Source organism: Sebastes fasciatus, chromosome 17 (genome assembly GCF_043250625.1).
Source record: "Sebastes fasciatus isolate fSebFas1 chromosome 17, fSebFas1.pri, whole genome shotgun sequence".
In the NCBI taxonomy this organism is placed as follows: domain Eukaryota; kingdom Metazoa; phylum Chordata; class Actinopteri; order Perciformes; family Sebastidae; genus Sebastes; species Sebastes fasciatus.
In genome coordinates, this window is record NC_133811.1 from 31,150,015 (window position 1) to 31,166,445 (window position 16,431).

At 44.0% G+C, this 16,431-nt stretch overlaps 2 protein-coding genes across 2 annotated transcripts in view; one reads left to right on the forward strand and one right to left on the reverse strand.

Moving 5' to 3' along the window:
- The first annotated feature begins 2,816 nt into the window (after positions 1-2,816).
- Positions 2,817-9,164, forward strand: mrps18b (mitochondrial ribosomal protein S18B). Its single transcript, XM_074614322.1, has 7 exons — positions 2,817-2,943; positions 6,571-6,739; positions 6,814-6,911; positions 7,003-7,071; positions 7,400-7,466; positions 7,561-7,620; positions 8,810-9,164. The coding sequence occupies exons 1-7, from the start codon at positions 2,863-2,865 to the stop codon at positions 9,004-9,006; spliced, it is 741 nt and encodes a 246-aa protein (XP_074470423.1). The 5' UTR covers positions 2,817-2,862; the 3' UTR covers positions 9,007-9,164.
- The window catches only part of abcf1 (ATP-binding cassette, sub-family F (GCN20), member 1), a 15,281-nt gene continuing 8,001 nt past the window's right edge, over positions 9,152-16,431 (reverse strand). The window contains exons 11-26 of the mRNA XM_074614313.1: positions 16,306-16,428; positions 16,047-16,147; positions 15,308-15,393; positions 15,069-15,208; positions 14,625-14,773; positions 14,449-14,532; positions 13,400-13,524; positions 13,036-13,148; positions 12,775-12,949; positions 11,635-11,709; positions 11,291-11,361; positions 11,178-11,210; positions 10,845-11,013; positions 10,702-10,766; positions 10,551-10,623; positions 9,152-9,586 (exon numbers count right to left, since the gene is read on the reverse strand). Of these exons, the coding sequence (XP_074470414.1) occupies positions 9,420-9,586; positions 10,551-10,623; positions 10,702-10,766; positions 10,845-11,013; positions 11,178-11,210; positions 11,291-11,361; positions 11,635-11,709; positions 12,775-12,949; positions 13,036-13,148; positions 13,400-13,524; positions 14,449-14,532; positions 14,625-14,773; positions 15,069-15,208; positions 15,308-15,393; positions 16,047-16,147; positions 16,306-16,428 (1,749 nt within the window). The 3' untranslated portion in view covers positions 9,152-9,419. The remainder of the gene's footprint in view (positions 9,587-10,550; positions 10,624-10,701; positions 10,767-10,844; positions 11,014-11,177; positions 11,211-11,290; positions 11,362-11,634; positions 11,710-12,774; positions 12,950-13,035; positions 13,149-13,399; positions 13,525-14,448; positions 14,533-14,624; positions 14,774-15,068; positions 15,209-15,307; positions 15,394-16,046; positions 16,148-16,305; positions 16,429-16,431) is intronic.

Sequence of the window (16,431 nt, forward strand, 5' to 3'; positions counted from 1 at the left end):
GTCTGAGGCATGATCAGGAGAATGGGAGGGATCAGAAGGAGTTCTAAATTACCAGTGATGAATAATGGGGATCAAATGGCTGTCAGCAACCTAGAAAAGGCTGAACTTCTGGCGCAAACATTCAGGAAAGTTCACAGCTCCGACAACCTAACAGATGAGGCCAGGCGCTGTAGAAATAGAGTTTTATTGGAGAAATCTAAAATATTAGAGAAAAAAGAGACATCAGAAGATCCAATAGACCTGCCTTTTAGTATGTTTGAATTGAGAAGAGCAATAACTTGTGCATAAAGATGGCGTATGCTATAAAATGTTAGAGAACATGGCAGATAACACTCTGGTCACTGTTTTAAGACTGTATAACAGAGTTTGGGAAACTGGACAACTTCCTTCAGTGTGGAAACAAGCCGTAATAGTGCCTATTCTAAAACCAGGGAAAGACCCATCAGATCCATATAGTTACAGACCTATTGCCCTAACCTCTCATTTATGTAAAATTATGGAGCGAATGGTTACAGAGAGATTAACATATTTCCTGGAAAGTAAAGCTCTTTTATCTCCACATCAAAGTGGGTTCCGTAGGGGTCGCAATACTATGGACTCTGTCTTATGCTTAGAGTCAGACATCAGGAAAGCACAGACCAACAAAGAAGTAGTATTAGCTATCTTCTTTGATGTGGAAAAAGCATATGATATGCTCTGGAAAGAAGGGTTACTCATTAAATTGAATTCATTGGGAATTGGTGGTAGAGCATATAATTGGGTGAAGGACTTTTTATTTGACAGGAAAATACAGGTAAGAGTAGATGCAGAATATTCAAATGTATATACAGTGGATTATGGAACTCCACAGGGTAATGTATGTAGTCCGTTATTATTCAATATAATGATCAATGATATATTTTCTCAGGTTGAGCAAAATATAGGAAAGTCTATGTACGCGGGTGACGGAGCTCTTTGGATAAGAGGCCGCAATGTATCATTTGTTAATAAGAAAATGCAAGCTGCAATAGCTGAGGTGGAGAAATGGGCAAACAAATGGGGATTCAAGTTATCAGTAGCAAAAACACAAGTTATTTGTTTCTTAAAACGGCGTAAAATCGCACCCATTTCCCTAAAACTGTATGATCAACCTCTGGAGCAAGTCAAAGCTGTTCGATTTCTGGGGATTTGGTTTGATGAAAAGCTCACATGGAACATTCATTTAGATAAAATCAGGAGCAAATGTAAAAAAGTCATCAATATACTGCGTTGTTTGACAGGACAGGAGTGGGGAGCAAGTAGAGCATCTTTACAACATATATACTGGGCTCTCATGAGATCTGTCCTTGACTATGGGTGTGTAGCTTACATGTCAGCAGCAGAATCAAACCTCAAGAAATTAGATGTACTGCAAGCTCAGGCTTTGAGAATCATTAGTGGATCATTCAGAACATCTCCGGTATCAGCAATGCAAGTGGAAGTGGGAGAAATGCCCCTACGGATTAGAAGAATAAAATTAATGCTGGCATACTGGGTTAATCTTCAGGGGCATTATGAAACTCACCCTACCAAAAGTGTTTTGATAGACTGCTGGGAACATAATGAAACAAACTTCATAAGCTTTGGGTGGGTAGGTGATGCAAAGGCAGAAAACATAGGGTTATGTCAATTCCAATATTGCTCTACAGTTTCAGTTTCCTCCATTCCTCCCTGGTTATTCCCATTACCAAATGTTGACCTCAATTTACAGCAGGAATTGAAGGAGAAGTCAAAGAAAATTCCAGCATGGCGCATAGTCCAGAATTATTTAGATCAGCACTTCACAGACTCCGTGTTCTTATTTACAGACGGTTCCAAAGATCCTGAGACAGGGTGTGCAGGTGCAGCAGTTTATATCCCGGTGAGTGAGACATACATCAAGAAACGAGTATCAAATTATGTGTCAGTATATACTACAGAAATATTGGCAATATTATTAGCCCTGCAGTGGATAGAGAGGGAAATAAAAAACACCGTTATTGCATCTGACAGTTTTTCAGCACTCACAAGCATAGGATCTGGTAGATCATCAGTCAGAACGGATTTAATTAATGAAATATGTCTCATTATGTATAGGATGGAAATAAAAGGCACAGGTACACGATTCCTCTGGGTTCCTGCTCATGTTGGTGTGGAGGGAAATGAGCAGGTAGACATTCTGGCCAAACAAACACTAAGAATTAAGAATATAGAATTACAAATTCCATTAAGTAAAGCTGAGGCTAAACCATTCATCAGGAACTATGCACAAAAAGTATGGCAGGAGTATTGGGATGAGCAGGAAACTGGAAGGCATATGTACAATATACAGAAACATGTTGGAGCAGGGAGAAAGGTGGGCTGGAAAAGAAGGGAAGAAAATATCATCACTCGACTAAGAATCGGACATACAGGTCTTAATCAAACATTATATCGAATAGGCAAACACCCAACTGGGAAATGTACACACTAACCATCCAGAAACTGTTGAACACGTACTGATACACTGCAGTAATTACACTATCCAGAGGAATCACCTTTTTCAGACACTAAGGAAGGCAAAACATCACGACTTTTCAGTGTCAGGTCTATTGGGGAATAAAGCAGATAATATATACAGTGAAATTATTCAGTTTTTGAGAAAAACTGATTTAGTTAAAAGAATCTAGAGTTTTCATTTTTTATTTATTTAATTCTATTTTGTTTCTGCACAATCTTCTGCTCCACTCCAGTAGTCCAGATGGTGGCGGTAATGCACCTCTACGATGGTTTGCCAACCGCCAATAAACACCAAAGAAGAAGAAGAAGAAGAAGAAGAAGAAGAAGAAGAAGAAACACTCTCTGACCTCTGACCCCGCTGGGAACATGGCGGTCTCTCTGCGAGGCTTCACGAAGGTTTTGATCCGTTTATCACCTTCAGTTTTCCATCAACCGCGACTCCACCAGGTAATCAATATCACTCTGCTGTTCACATATACACGTTAATGTGCGATCAGCGCGGTCTGAGGTTTAGATGATGTGATATGAACTCCAGAGTCCTCTAACCTGGACCTGAACCTCTAACCTGAACCTCTAACCTGAACCTCTAACATGGACCTGAACCTCTAACCTGAACCTCTAACATGGACCTGAACCTCTAACCTGAACCTGAACCTCTAACATGGACCTGAACCTCTAACCTGAACCTCTAACCTGAACCTCTAACATGGACCTGAACCTCTAACCTGAACCTCTAACATGGACCTGAACCTCTAACCTGAACCTGAACCTCTAACATGGACCTGAACCTCTAACATGGACCTGAACCTCTAACCTGGACCTGAACCTCTAACATGGACCTGAACCTCTAACCTGGACCTGAACCTCTAACCTCTAACCTGAACCTCTAACATGGACCTGAACCTCTAACATGGACCTGAACCTCTAACCTGGACCTGAACCTCTAACCTCTAACCTGAACCTCTAACATGGACCTGAACCTCTAACATGGACCTGAACCTCTAACCTGGACCTGAACCTCTAACCTCTAACCTGAACCTCTAACATGGACCTGAACCTCTAACATGGACCTGAACCTCTAACATGGACCTGAACCTCTAACCTGGACCTGAACCTCTAACATGGACCTGAACCTCTAACATGAACCTCTAACATGGACCTGAACCTCTAACATGGACCAGAACCTCTAACATGGACCTGAACCTCTAACATGGACCTGAACCTCTAACCTGGACCTGAACCTCTAACATGGACCTGAACCTCTAACCTGGACCTGAACCTCTAACCTGGACCTGAACCTCTAACCTGAACCTCTAACCTGGACCTGAACCTCTAACATGGACCTGAACCTCTAACATGAACCTCTAACATGGACCTGAACCTCTAACATGGACCTGAACCTCTAACATGGACCTGAACCTCTAACCTGGACCTGAACCTCTAACATGGACCTGAACCTCTAACCTGGACCTGAACCTCTAACATGGACCTCTAACCTGGACCTGAACCTCTAACCTGGACCTGAACCTCTAACCTGAACCTCTAACATGGACCTGAACCTCTAACATGGACCTGAACCTCTAACCTGGACCTGAACCTCTAACCTGAACCTGAACCTCTAACCTGAACCTCTAACATGGACCTGAACCTCTAACATGGACCTGAACCTCTAACATGGACCTGAACCTCTAACATGGACCAGAACCTCTAACATGGACCTGAACCTCTAACCTGGACCTGAACCTCTAACATGGACCTGAACCTCTAACATGGACCTGAACCTCTAACATGGACCTGAACCTCTAACATGGACCAGAACCTCTAACCTGGACCTGAACCTCTAACATGGACCTCTAACCTGGACCTGAACCTCTAACCTGAACCTCTAACATGGACCTGAACCTCTAACATGGACCTGAACCTCTAACATGAACCTGAACCTCTAACATGGACCTGAACCTCTAACATGGACCTGAACCTCTAACATGGACCTGAACCTCTAACATGGACCTGAACCTCTAACATGGACCTGAACCTCTAACATGGACCAGAACCTCTAACCTGGACCTGAACCTCTAACATGGACCTGAACCTCTAACATGGACCTGAACCTCTAACCTGGACCTGAACCTCTAACATGGACCTGAACCTCTAACATGGACCTGAACCTCTAACCTGGACCTGCATGAGAGAACTAACATCTAGATACTAATAAACACTGCTATAGTAGAATAGTGTTGATGTTATAGTAGAATAGTGTTGATGTTATAGTAGAATAGTGTTGATGTTATAGTAGAATAGTGTTGATGTTATAGTAGAATAGTGTTGATGCTATAGTAGAATAGTGTTGATGTTATAGTAGAATGGTGTTGATGTTATAGTAGAATAGTGTTGATGTTATAGTAGAATAGTGTTGATGTTATAGTAGAATAGTGTTGATGTTATAGTAGAATAGTGTTGATGCTATAGTAGAATAGTGTTGATGCTATAGTAGAATAGTGTTGATGCTATAGTAGAATAGTGTTGATGCTATAGTAGAATAGTGTTGATGCTATAGTAGAATAGTGTTGATGTTATAGTAGAATAGTGTTGATGTTATAGTAGAATAGTGTTGATGTTATAGTAGAATAGTGTTGATGTTATAGTAGAATAGTGTTGATGCTATAGTAGAATAGTGTTGATGTTATAGTAGAATAGTGTTGATGCTATAGTAGAATAGTGTTGATGTTATAGTAGAATAGTGTTGATGCTATAGTAGAATAGTGTTGATGTTATAGTAGAATAGTGTTGATGCTATAGTAGAATAGTGTTGATGTTATAGTAGAATAGTGTTGATGTTATAGTAGAGTAGTGTTGATGTTATAGTAGAATAGTGTTGATGTTATAGTAGAATAGTGTTGATGTTATAGTAGAATAGTGTTGATGTTATAGTAGAATAGTGTTGATGTTATAGTAGAATAGTGTTGTTATAGTAGAATAGTGTTGATGTTATAGTAGAGTAGTGTTGATGTTATAGTAGAATAGTGTTGATGTTATAGTAGAGTAGTGTTGATGTTATAGTAGAATAGTGTTGATGTTATAGTAGAATAGTGTTGATGTTATAGTAGAATAGTGTTGATGTTATAGTAGAATAGTGTTGATGTTATAGTAGAATAGTGTTGATGTTATAGTAGAGTAGTGTTGATGTTATAGTAGAATAGTGTTGATGTTATAGTAGAATAGTGTTGATGTTATAGTAGAATAGTGTTGATGTTATAGTAGAGTAGTGTTGATGTTATAGTAGAATAGTGTTGATGTTATAGTAGAGTAGTGTTGATGTCACACTGAGGGAGTTCATGTGTCCCATTTATACATTTGGTTTTTGCACCTTACTGGTTTTATTTACACTCTTTCTCTTTGTTCTGCAGCTGCCACCCAACAGTCCCTAAAGTGTAATCTTTATATAGTCCAGGGGTCAGCAACCTTTACTATCAGAAGAGACATTTTAGAAAACAACAACATGTGATCACTGTGATGAAGGTAACTCAGTTTATAGTGTATCAGTCTAATGCAGTGAGGGCCAAAGAGACTATGTACTACGGAGTATTAGGGCCACATTGAGGGACAAACATCTGAGACTTACACAATAAAGTCACAATATTACGAGAAATTACTACTTTATAAACTTCTGACTTTATTTATTTATTCTTGACCTTTTTTCTCGTAAACTTTATTCTCTAAATCTCGGATTTATTTTTTAGAAAAATAAAGTTGTAATATTTCGAGAATAAAGTCATAAGTTTACGAGAATAAAAGAAAATAACACGTAAAATGACTACTTTATAATATTATGACTTTATTCTCTAAATCTCAGATTTATTTTTTCCCTCAATGTGGCCCTAATACTCCGTCATTCTGTCGTACCATAGACCTACAACTATGATACATAAAATGTGATGTAGGTTGCTGACTCCTGGTTTAGATGGAAAGAAATCTATAATAAATATAGACGTGTGCTTCATGCATTGATAACCATGTGGCTGAAGGGATGTTGTGATGATGATGATGATGATGATTATTGTGCTTTGCCCTCAGTCGTGTCTGCAGAGGCTACCTGGAGCATTATGGCCGGCTCTCTCTCCGTTTCTACCTCCACGTCACTTCTTCTGTAAAGCAGCGTCGCTGCAGGATGAGGAGGTCGCTCCGGCTGCCGAGGCTCTCCTCCGCTACAAGGACAGACCCTGGGATTACCTGGAGAGTGAAGGTACGTCACCTGACAGAAAACCCCAAAGTCTCCTCTTCCTCCTCTTGTACTTATAGATGAATCTCTCTTGACAGAGTACATCGAGAGGTACGGGACCAGTACAGTGTGGGCCGGCTACAGGAGGAACCACAAAGGAGGCATCCCCCCACAGAAGACACGCAAGACCTGCATAGTAAAGCTTTCTATTTGAATCCATCTTCCATTAGTTCCATTAGTTCCATCTGTCCTGTAAAGTAACCTTCACACTGGTTCTGTTTCTGTAGAGAGGAGACAAGATCTGTGGAAACCCCTGTCCAGTGTGTCGGGATCCAAACGTGATTATCCACCATCAGGTGGGTGAACGTCTCAGTCTCACTGATGGTCTCACTGTACATTAAACACACAGCCACCACTGGGTTACAGTAGTAGTGTTCTGTTACACATTAGATATCGATCTTTTGCTGCCAAAGTCTGCAGGTTTTTATCAGTTGTTTGCAGATAAATGACTACATGTTTGATATGTCTGCAATATTTAAATATGGAGCATCTTGGTGCAACAGAATCACATCAGCGTCAGCGTCAGTGGACAGTTCCATGTAACACGTACAGCTTCATGTTGCCACATTAACATCAGTCTCTCCTCTCCTACGTGTGCCAACCTCAATGTGTCCTCTCCTACAGAATGTGAAGTTGTTGCAGCAGTTCATCAGTCCTCACACTGGAACGGCGTACGATCCCACTAGAACCGGTGAGTCATCAGAGTGAGCTCATGTACTGATGCATTAAGGGTCTACCAGTCGACTGTCAGGCGGCTCACGTTGTGTTGGTTGTTCCGTCTGCAGGTGTGTGTATGAAACAGCAGAAGAAGCTAAACGAGGCGATCGACACAGCGAGAGATCACGGTACGTACAGTCGGGTTCTATGAGGTACTGGTCCAGAGTCAGCTGAGCTAATGGACTGCTGTGGTCGAGGCCGGCAGCAAAACAGATTTTAGCACCTAAAAAAAACCTTACATCAGTTTAAGTCAACGCTTTTAGAATATTTCCACGGCTTTACCTCGCTGTCGGGGAACTGAAGCTGTGATAGACGTCTACGCTCTCTTCTGTCACCAGACTGGCAACAGGAGTTACTGGTCCATCGCTGCCTCCATCACTTAGCTTATTTGTGTTGTTGTGTGACTTTGGTGAATCTGAACTAACGACGGCGTATTAGGGCCACACTGAGGGAAAAAACATCAGATTTACAGAATAAAGTCGTAATATTACGAGAGTAGTCATAGCTTTATCTCCTCCTCTGAAGAGTCCGTTCCTCCATCAGGTCTGTTTGGTTCCTTCTTCACGATAAACTCAGTTTCTTTAATAACAATCTCTTCACGGTCCTGATCTTGATGATAATGTGCTGCTGATGAACCAGGAGATGAACTATTTGGTTATTTGTGAAACCTAAACTAAAGTAGAACTTCACAAGATGCTCCACGTTCCTCATTTTCACACTATTCCCTCTAAAATAACACGTACAATTACTACTCTACAATATTATGACTTTATTCTCAGAAATGTGGCTCTAATACTCCGTCGTATGAACTAACCCTTTAAAACACCAAAGTCACACAATAACACAAACTAACCAGTTTAAAGTGGTGAAACTGATGTATTTTTTTAGGTGTCTAAAATCTGTTTTCCACAGCAGTACTCCCACAACTATACGTTACTGTTACTATACTGTTATCTTTGCATTCATATTTATTTCTGTTTTGAACCCTAAGGTTTTAAGCAGATAAACTTGCATGTACTGTCAGTAAATGTCACTCTGTAGCGCCATCTAGTGGCAGCAGAAAGGTACAGTTTACCGTGTTCCCATGTACAACCCAGTATGACTTTACCATAACTAATAATCCTGAATAAATAAGGTTGTGACCTTCAGCCCGGCTACATGTCAGGGAACGGAGAGAGTATCAGAGGACTGAGACTGAGACATATTCTGGATAGAAGTCAGTCTCCCGCAGCACACTGAGGTTTCTCTGTTCCATCTATTAAAACTTCTCATCACAAGCATCACTCACACTCCCCGTTTGTCGTGTTTTTCTTTCAGGCTTACTTCCCTTTCAGATTCCATATGTGGAGTTTTCAGGAGAGGACTACTCCAACTCCCATGATGCAGTGGGGTCCACACCACCTCCCCGGTCCCTGACCTCAGGGGACACCTGGTACAAATGGTACAGTGAAATAACACCCGATGAGAATGAAGTGGCTAAAGTGAAGAAGACATACAAGGCTTACTTAAAGTGATGGAACCTCCAGAACCGGTCCAGCTGATTAATGCGGTAACTGTAACTAAGTTACTTTATATATGTACGCCGCCTATTGGACCATGTGAGTGTCCACCCTGCTTTCATATCCTGCTGGTATGCAAATAAAGATTGCACAATAAAAATGATGAAAAATTGGTTTATTGATTGTTTGGCTTTAGTAGATAATGTTTGACCTCCGTCTATATTTATAGAAACTCTCCGTGTATCGTTAAAGCTGTTCCAGTCCAGAAGAAAGGGAGTAGATAGCAGATAGCCCGCAATAAGTCCCAACGGTTTTTATTAGCAGTGTTACTGAGAGAGACATGCCGACCGGTCCCAGACGGCGTGTACTGTATGTAGCATATGACGGAGGGACGCGGTGTCCGTCCCGAGGGCGGCGGCTCCGTGTGATCACGGGTTGACCTTGTTGACCACGGTCTCTCCCAGAGACTCCAGCACCTCCCGCTTGTAATCGTCAAAGTCTCCGTCGATCTGGTTGATGGAACCGTCCTCCACCACCCACAGCTGGCAGGCAGTCTCCGTGATGAGCCGGGCATCGTGACTCACGATGACCACAGCTGGATGGAAAGAGGGGAACGTTTGTTAGACGCAACCAGGAACAAGAGGATGGACCTAGAGCATTCAGAGGATGGCTGGATCAGACTAGAGACCTAGAGCATTCAGAGGATGGATGGATCAAACTAGAGACCTAGAGCATTCAGAGGATGGCTGGATCAGACTAGAGACCTAGAGCATTCAGAGGATGGCTGGATCAGACTAGAGACCTAGAGCATTCAGAGGATGGCTGGATCAGACTAGAGACCTAGAGCATTCAGAGGATGGATGGATCAGACTAGAGACCTAGAGCATTCAGAGGATGGCTGGATCAGACTAGAGACCTAGAGCATTCAGAGGATGGCTGGATCAGACTAGAGACCTAGAGCATTCAGAGGATGGATGGATCAAACTAGAGACCTAGAGCATTCAGAGGATGGATGGATCAGACTAGAGACCTAGAGCATTCAGAGGATGGATGGATCAAACTAGAGACCTAGAGCATTCAGAGGATGGATGGATCAAACTAGAGACCTAGAGCATTCAGAGGATGGATGGATCAGACTAGAGACCTAGAGCATTCAGAGGATGGATGGATCAGACTAGAGACCTAGAGCATTCAGAGGATGGATGGATCAAACTAGAGACCTAGAGCATTCAGAGGATGGATGGATCAGACTAGAGACCTAGAGCATTCAGAGGATGGATGGATCAGACTAGAGACCTAGAGCATTCAGAGGATGGATGGATCAAACTAGAGACCTAGAGCATTCAGAGGATGGATGGATCAGACTAGAGACCTAGAGCATTCAGAGGATGGATGGATCAAACTAGAGACCTAGAGCATTCAGAGGATGGATGGATCAGACTAGAGACCTAGAGCATTCAGAGGATGGATGGATCAGACTAGAGACCTAGAGCATTCAGAGGATGGATGGATCAAACTAGAGACCTAGAGCATGTGTCTTACAAAAGCACTGTTCTTACCTCCTTTATATTCATTGATGGCCTCTGATAAGGCATCGATTGACTCAATGTCCAGATTGTTGGTGGGTTCATCCTGTGAGAGACAAAGCAGTCGTCAGTCAAACAGTTCATCACCAGTGTGGGTTAGAGGCTCGGCTAAGCTAACCCTTACCAAGATCAGTACATCAGGCTGACGACAGGACAGCTCAGCAAACACGCATCTGGCCTTCTGACCGCCTGTTAAGAGAGGAAACTGTTAGATAACGTCTCCTTCCTGTCAGCCGACAGTCGATGTGTGACGGTCCGTGAACGTACCGGACAGTTTGGAGATCTGGATGGTGTGGGCGTGGCTCTCCAGGCCAAAACGTCCCAGGCACTTCCTGCTGTCCTGGTAGGGAAGGTTGAAGTTCCTCATCAGGTACTCGGTGGCGGTCTCCTCCATGTTCAGCTGATCAGCGTACTGCTGGTTAAAGAAGCCCACTTTCTGGAAGCAGACACAGACACACGTTACAGATCTGATGATCTCATTTACCAAAATAAAGTAAAGTAGAATCACCGCCTCGCGGTCATATCCCTACGCCAGCCAGTCAAATGTCATCACGCCATTATTTTATCATTTGTGTGACGTATATTTGAAGAGTTACTCACCAGGCGATGATTCCTCCTCATCTCACCTTTAGTCTGAAAAACAAACATCCAGTTACCTCCGTGGTACAAACTGTATATCTGAGAGAAATTCATATTCATATCTGCACACTCACAGGAGTTAACTTCCCAGTGAGCAGCAGCAGCAGGGTACTCTTCCCAACGCCGTTGGGTCCAACTATACAGACTACAGGAAGGAAGAGACATAAGAAAGAGTCAGTACACGAGGACGTGGAGTCGGGTCAGCAGCCCACCCAACAAACCACAACAACGACGGAGGGCAGATGGAAGATAAACTAATCTACGATAGTACAGCTTTCATCTCAACATTAACTATATAGTGAAAACAGACTCGTTAATCCTCCACCAACACATCAGGTACACAGACAGATGTGTGAACGATGCCGCTGGTGTTGCAGCTGTTTGTGTCTCAACATGATGATAGAAGCAGCATACTCACTCCTGGAGTCCATGTCGATTCCAAAGTCCACGTTTCTGAAGAGGATCTTCTGAGGTCCGTAGCCGAAGTCCACAGCTGTAAAGGGAAGACTGTTATACAGGCAGCTCTCTCACTCTCCTGTTCTCATGCTTTGTTCCTGTGTTTTCTATCGTTTGTGTCGTATAAGCTACTAGTTCCTAGGGATCATTTAAGTGTCCTCTACTGTCCTGTCTCCGTTGTCACTGTCGAATTAGATTTCTTTAAAAAGCAGCAAAAAGAAGCATTATGAGTTGCTGCAGTTCATGACGATGTGTTTCCTCTGAGACTGATAAACACTTATTCGCATCATGACTGAAAGTTCATGTAACCATAGTGTGTCAGCCTCCTTCCCTTCTTACCACGGTCTCATGCCAGGATCAGACTACAGGATGTGTTTGACGGTTACGATGGTCACTATGTCAGATCAGACGATTGAGAGTCAGAAATTCTTGTCGTGACTCGGCCGCGACACATGACGGACTACACGTCGGTCCCGTTCCGTGAACACACACTCTCCCGCCACCGCCGTCTTAATATATACGGGATTACCTGGGCTCAACCATGTAAAGGCCCACGAGGCTCCGGGGGAAAACAATAAAAACATAATTCACAGGGAGAAGAGAAAGCGGGCGCACAACGGGATGCTCCATGAGTAAAGACGCAACGGCGGTTGCGTTTTTTACTCCGACACGACCTAGACTGAATATACTACCGCGAGGTCCGGCAGCCGTTGAAGGTCCGATGACATCATTCTGCATAATAAGTAGCCTTCCGTTTCCAGCTGGTCAGTTTCACAGCCGTGACGGAACACGTCGTGGGAAGCCCAAAAAACAATCAAACATGCTAGACTTCCTGACGGGACGTCGTGAGGCGTCCCAGACGTGGCGTCGGTTGTCGTGTACTAAGACACACTACAACAGATAAAACCATCGATTTTCTCACATTCACTCATTTATCGTTCCCGATTCGAGTCGACAGCCTACGGCGGCCGTGTCGGGCTGTAATCGGGATGATATCGTGGAGTCTGAACCGGGCATTAAGCTCACTTTCAGATTTAGGACAGTCAGTCGTCGTCTGCAGCTGAACCCTGGTGTGTGTGCAGCAGTTTGCAGGTGTTCTTACTGTGCAGTCCCAGGATGGGTGGAGAGAGAGGAGGCGGGTTGGGGAAGGTGAACTTGACGGTGTACTCTTTAGGCCTCTTCAGCAGATCCGTGGCGTCCTGGCTCTCCTCCTCCTGACCTCCCTTCTTCTTGCCTTTCTGCTGCTTCCTGGTCAGGGCCTCTTTAGTCTGCTTCTCCTGAGAGGAAGCATTTAAACAGACCGGTGTTAGCTGCAAAATCAACACGAGGCCCAATGGATGGATAAAGTACTGGCGATACTCACAGCCTGTTTGGTGGACTTGCCACCAGCCTTCAGGTCTTTGAGTTTCTTCTCCTGCTTGTCGTACTGTTTCTGCAGCTCTTTCTGCTTCTGCACGTACATCTTCTTGAAGGTCACTTAAAGAAAAGAAACCCACACAGTGAGTGATGTAAAGCAGGATCTCTAGTATCAGTCTTCAGCTGTGTGCATCACTCTGTCTAACCAGAACACTAACCCAGTACAACAAGAGGCAATGAAACACATCTCAACACAGACATGTACACAATGAAATCTACAGATTGAACTTCAGATCCAGTAAGAGAGTCCTGGAGGGATGAAGATCTATGTTAAGAGTCACGTCATCTTAAACACAATACTCATTACTTACAGTAGTTCCCTCTGTAGTAAAAGAGCTTCTGGTAGTCTAAGTGGACGATATCTGTACACACTTCATCAAGGAAACTCTGGTCGTGAGAAACTATGAGGAGAGTCTTCTTCCAGCCTTGAAGGTAGCTGTGGAGACGAGGATAAAACAACTTCAAGATCATAAAATCATTCTCAAATATTCATATTAAGGCATAAATAAGAAAAAGAGTTTGTGCTTGTTGAGGAAATGAAGCACATAGAATTTACTGAAAGATAATTAATGGTGTGTGGAATATATTTCCTATCATCATCCCAAAGTCACCCCAAGGTCGCCCCGTGTTTTTCTGAGCTGCAGTGATGAAATAAGAATCCTGTCGGGACACGGAAAGTCTGGAGCAGCAAAAGAGACGGAGCGCCATCAACGCGTCATCCCTTTAAAAACACTAACCCTTTTAAATGCTTGTCAGCAGCCGGTCATGTGGTAACTTAGGAGGCAACTCGGCCTCGTGTGCTCTGATTCATTTAGGATGCAGTTAACACACCAGTCATGATGTTGTCTGAATGAAAACTCAACTCCTGGTGTTCTTCACCTCTGTTTTGTTTAGGAAGAAGGAAATAAAGGGAATATCAGGCGAACCAGTGGATCTCATTAATGCCGATGTGATTCATGTGGATTCTGAAAGGTAACTAATAAATATTTCATCTGCCACCCCAAAGCAGTCCACCTAGTGGAAACACCGAGCCGTCCATGAAGTTAGAAAGTATGCAGCTTCATATCAAACGCTCATCATCCTGTCAGCATCGAGCAGCATCCCACAACCTCTGCTGCTTCTATTATTTCACCTCACAGAAACAAGGACATGAATCAACAATAGATCCTGAGTGAGAGGTCAGTCCACCTCTGTCTCTAACTGGCAGCAGGACGCTGAGAGCCTCGTGGTTTCCTGAGTCAAAGTTCAATCAGATGTAACTCTGCTTTGCTAAGTTAACTTCCCTCATCAACAACACTCCTTCCCATTCTTTATACTGATTCAAAACAACCATTAATACTCAGTGATATGATTAGATTACTTGTTGAGCCAGATGACGGCGTTCAGGTCCAGGTGGTTGGTGGGTTCATCCAGCATCAGTAGAGTGGGTTCCATGAACAGAGCTCTGTGAACACAGACGGGAAGAAGGAGTGAAAAACAACTTCCAACAAGCTTCATGTTGGACCGGTTCCAGCCATGGAGGTTGTAACGGTGTACCTGGCGAGGGAGACTCTCATCCTCCAGCCTCCAGAGAACCTCTTGGTGGGTCTGTTCTGCATCTCGGAGGTGAACGACAGACCGGCCAGGATCCTTCTGGCCTTGGGCTCAGCTGCTGCAGCTCCGATCGCCCTCAGCTCTTCATAGACCTGCAGACGAGGAGGAACACCGGCAGGCAGACGATTATCTACCACATTATTTAAACCACTTTGTTGGGAGGTCAAACTGAAGGTGAGTGCTCCTGAACTGTCACTAATAATCCCTCATTGCACACTTTCAGAAAGTACAGTTTGTTGAAGCTGAAGCATGAAGTCCGTCTGTTATTTACTTTATTTATTTAACAACCATCATTTTACTGTTTGCCTTTGTTTTCTCTTCCACATACCGTACGCACGACTACGTTGTCGCGCAGGTATAATAAATATTTGGTAAAGTGTCACTGACCTTCTCCAGCCGCTCAGCCACGCTGTCCTCTCCCTTCTCCAGCCGAGCCTGGAGCTGCCTCTCCTCCTCTAGAAGCTTCAGGCGGCGGGTGTCCGCCTTCAGCACCGCCTGCACCGCCGGCGTGTCGTCAGCTACCACCTCTAACACCAACACAAGGAGACACGTCAGCGTCGGTGGGCGACAACAACAACAACAACAACACAACAACGTGGACGGAGATGAGACACGGGATCACTTACCCTGTTCACACAGCAGCACGTCGATGTTGGGGGGAATACTGAGAGCTCTGTTGGCGATGTGTTTCAGTAGTGTGGTCTTTCCTTTGCTGCAACATGACACAAAGACAACTGAATCAGCGTACAGGGGAACAGGGACGTACGGGGGTCCCCTTCCACCAGACACCCCCAGTCCACCTCAACATCACTGTGTGTTTCTCCTTCCTGTGTGCCACATCTCACTCCTCCGTCAAAGCACCATCTCACTCTCTCTTCCTCTCCTGGCAGTTCTCCTACTAACACAACTGAGTGGGAATGCTCATTCCCATCATCCATTACGTCTCATAAGATGTTGCAGCATCTTATGAGATCATACTGGTGGTACTATGACTGCAGCCGTAAGGCAGGCTGTCCTCTCTGTCTGGTGTGTGTGCCCTGGTTATACTGACACACCGATAGCAGCACACAGCAGAGGAGAGAGAGAGAGAGAGAGGAACAGGGGAACTCACAGCGATGCAACAAACCCGTTCTCATGCTACAGCCTCTGAAAGACCGTAGAGTCGGTCGGGGTCGCCAGGGTTTAAATATTTGCTCTGATGGGAAGTTAAACGCATCAAATCTCTAATATCTATCGCTGTGAGAACTTAATTAAACTTAATAGAGTTTGTGGAGGAATCCTTTCATCCCTGTTATACAGTATATACAACCCAACACCTGATCATCTGAGTAACACCTCATCTGTGACTGTAAAACAGGTATTTACCCATTTGGTCCAACCAAACCATATCTTCTTCCTGCCACGATCAGAAGGTCGGCGTTGACGAAGAGCTCCTTGCCGTGAGCCGATATGCTGAACCTCTCCAGCTGAAGGGGCACAAAACAGGAAATTCTCACTAGTACTCACTACATCTTCAGAGCTCTAACAGAATACTCTTATAAATAATCAGGTTCACATTTCAGGAGAACGGACTTTCAGGCCCCGTCAGTGAACGTCAGTGAGAAGATGATGGTGAGTATCTGACCTTGATATCGGAGGCGTTCTCCAGCATGGCCTGTCTGGACGACATCTCAGCCTGGGAAATGGAGAAATCTCCCTCCAAGGCATTCTGAGCACGAATACTGGCCACCTGACGCTCATACTCCATCTG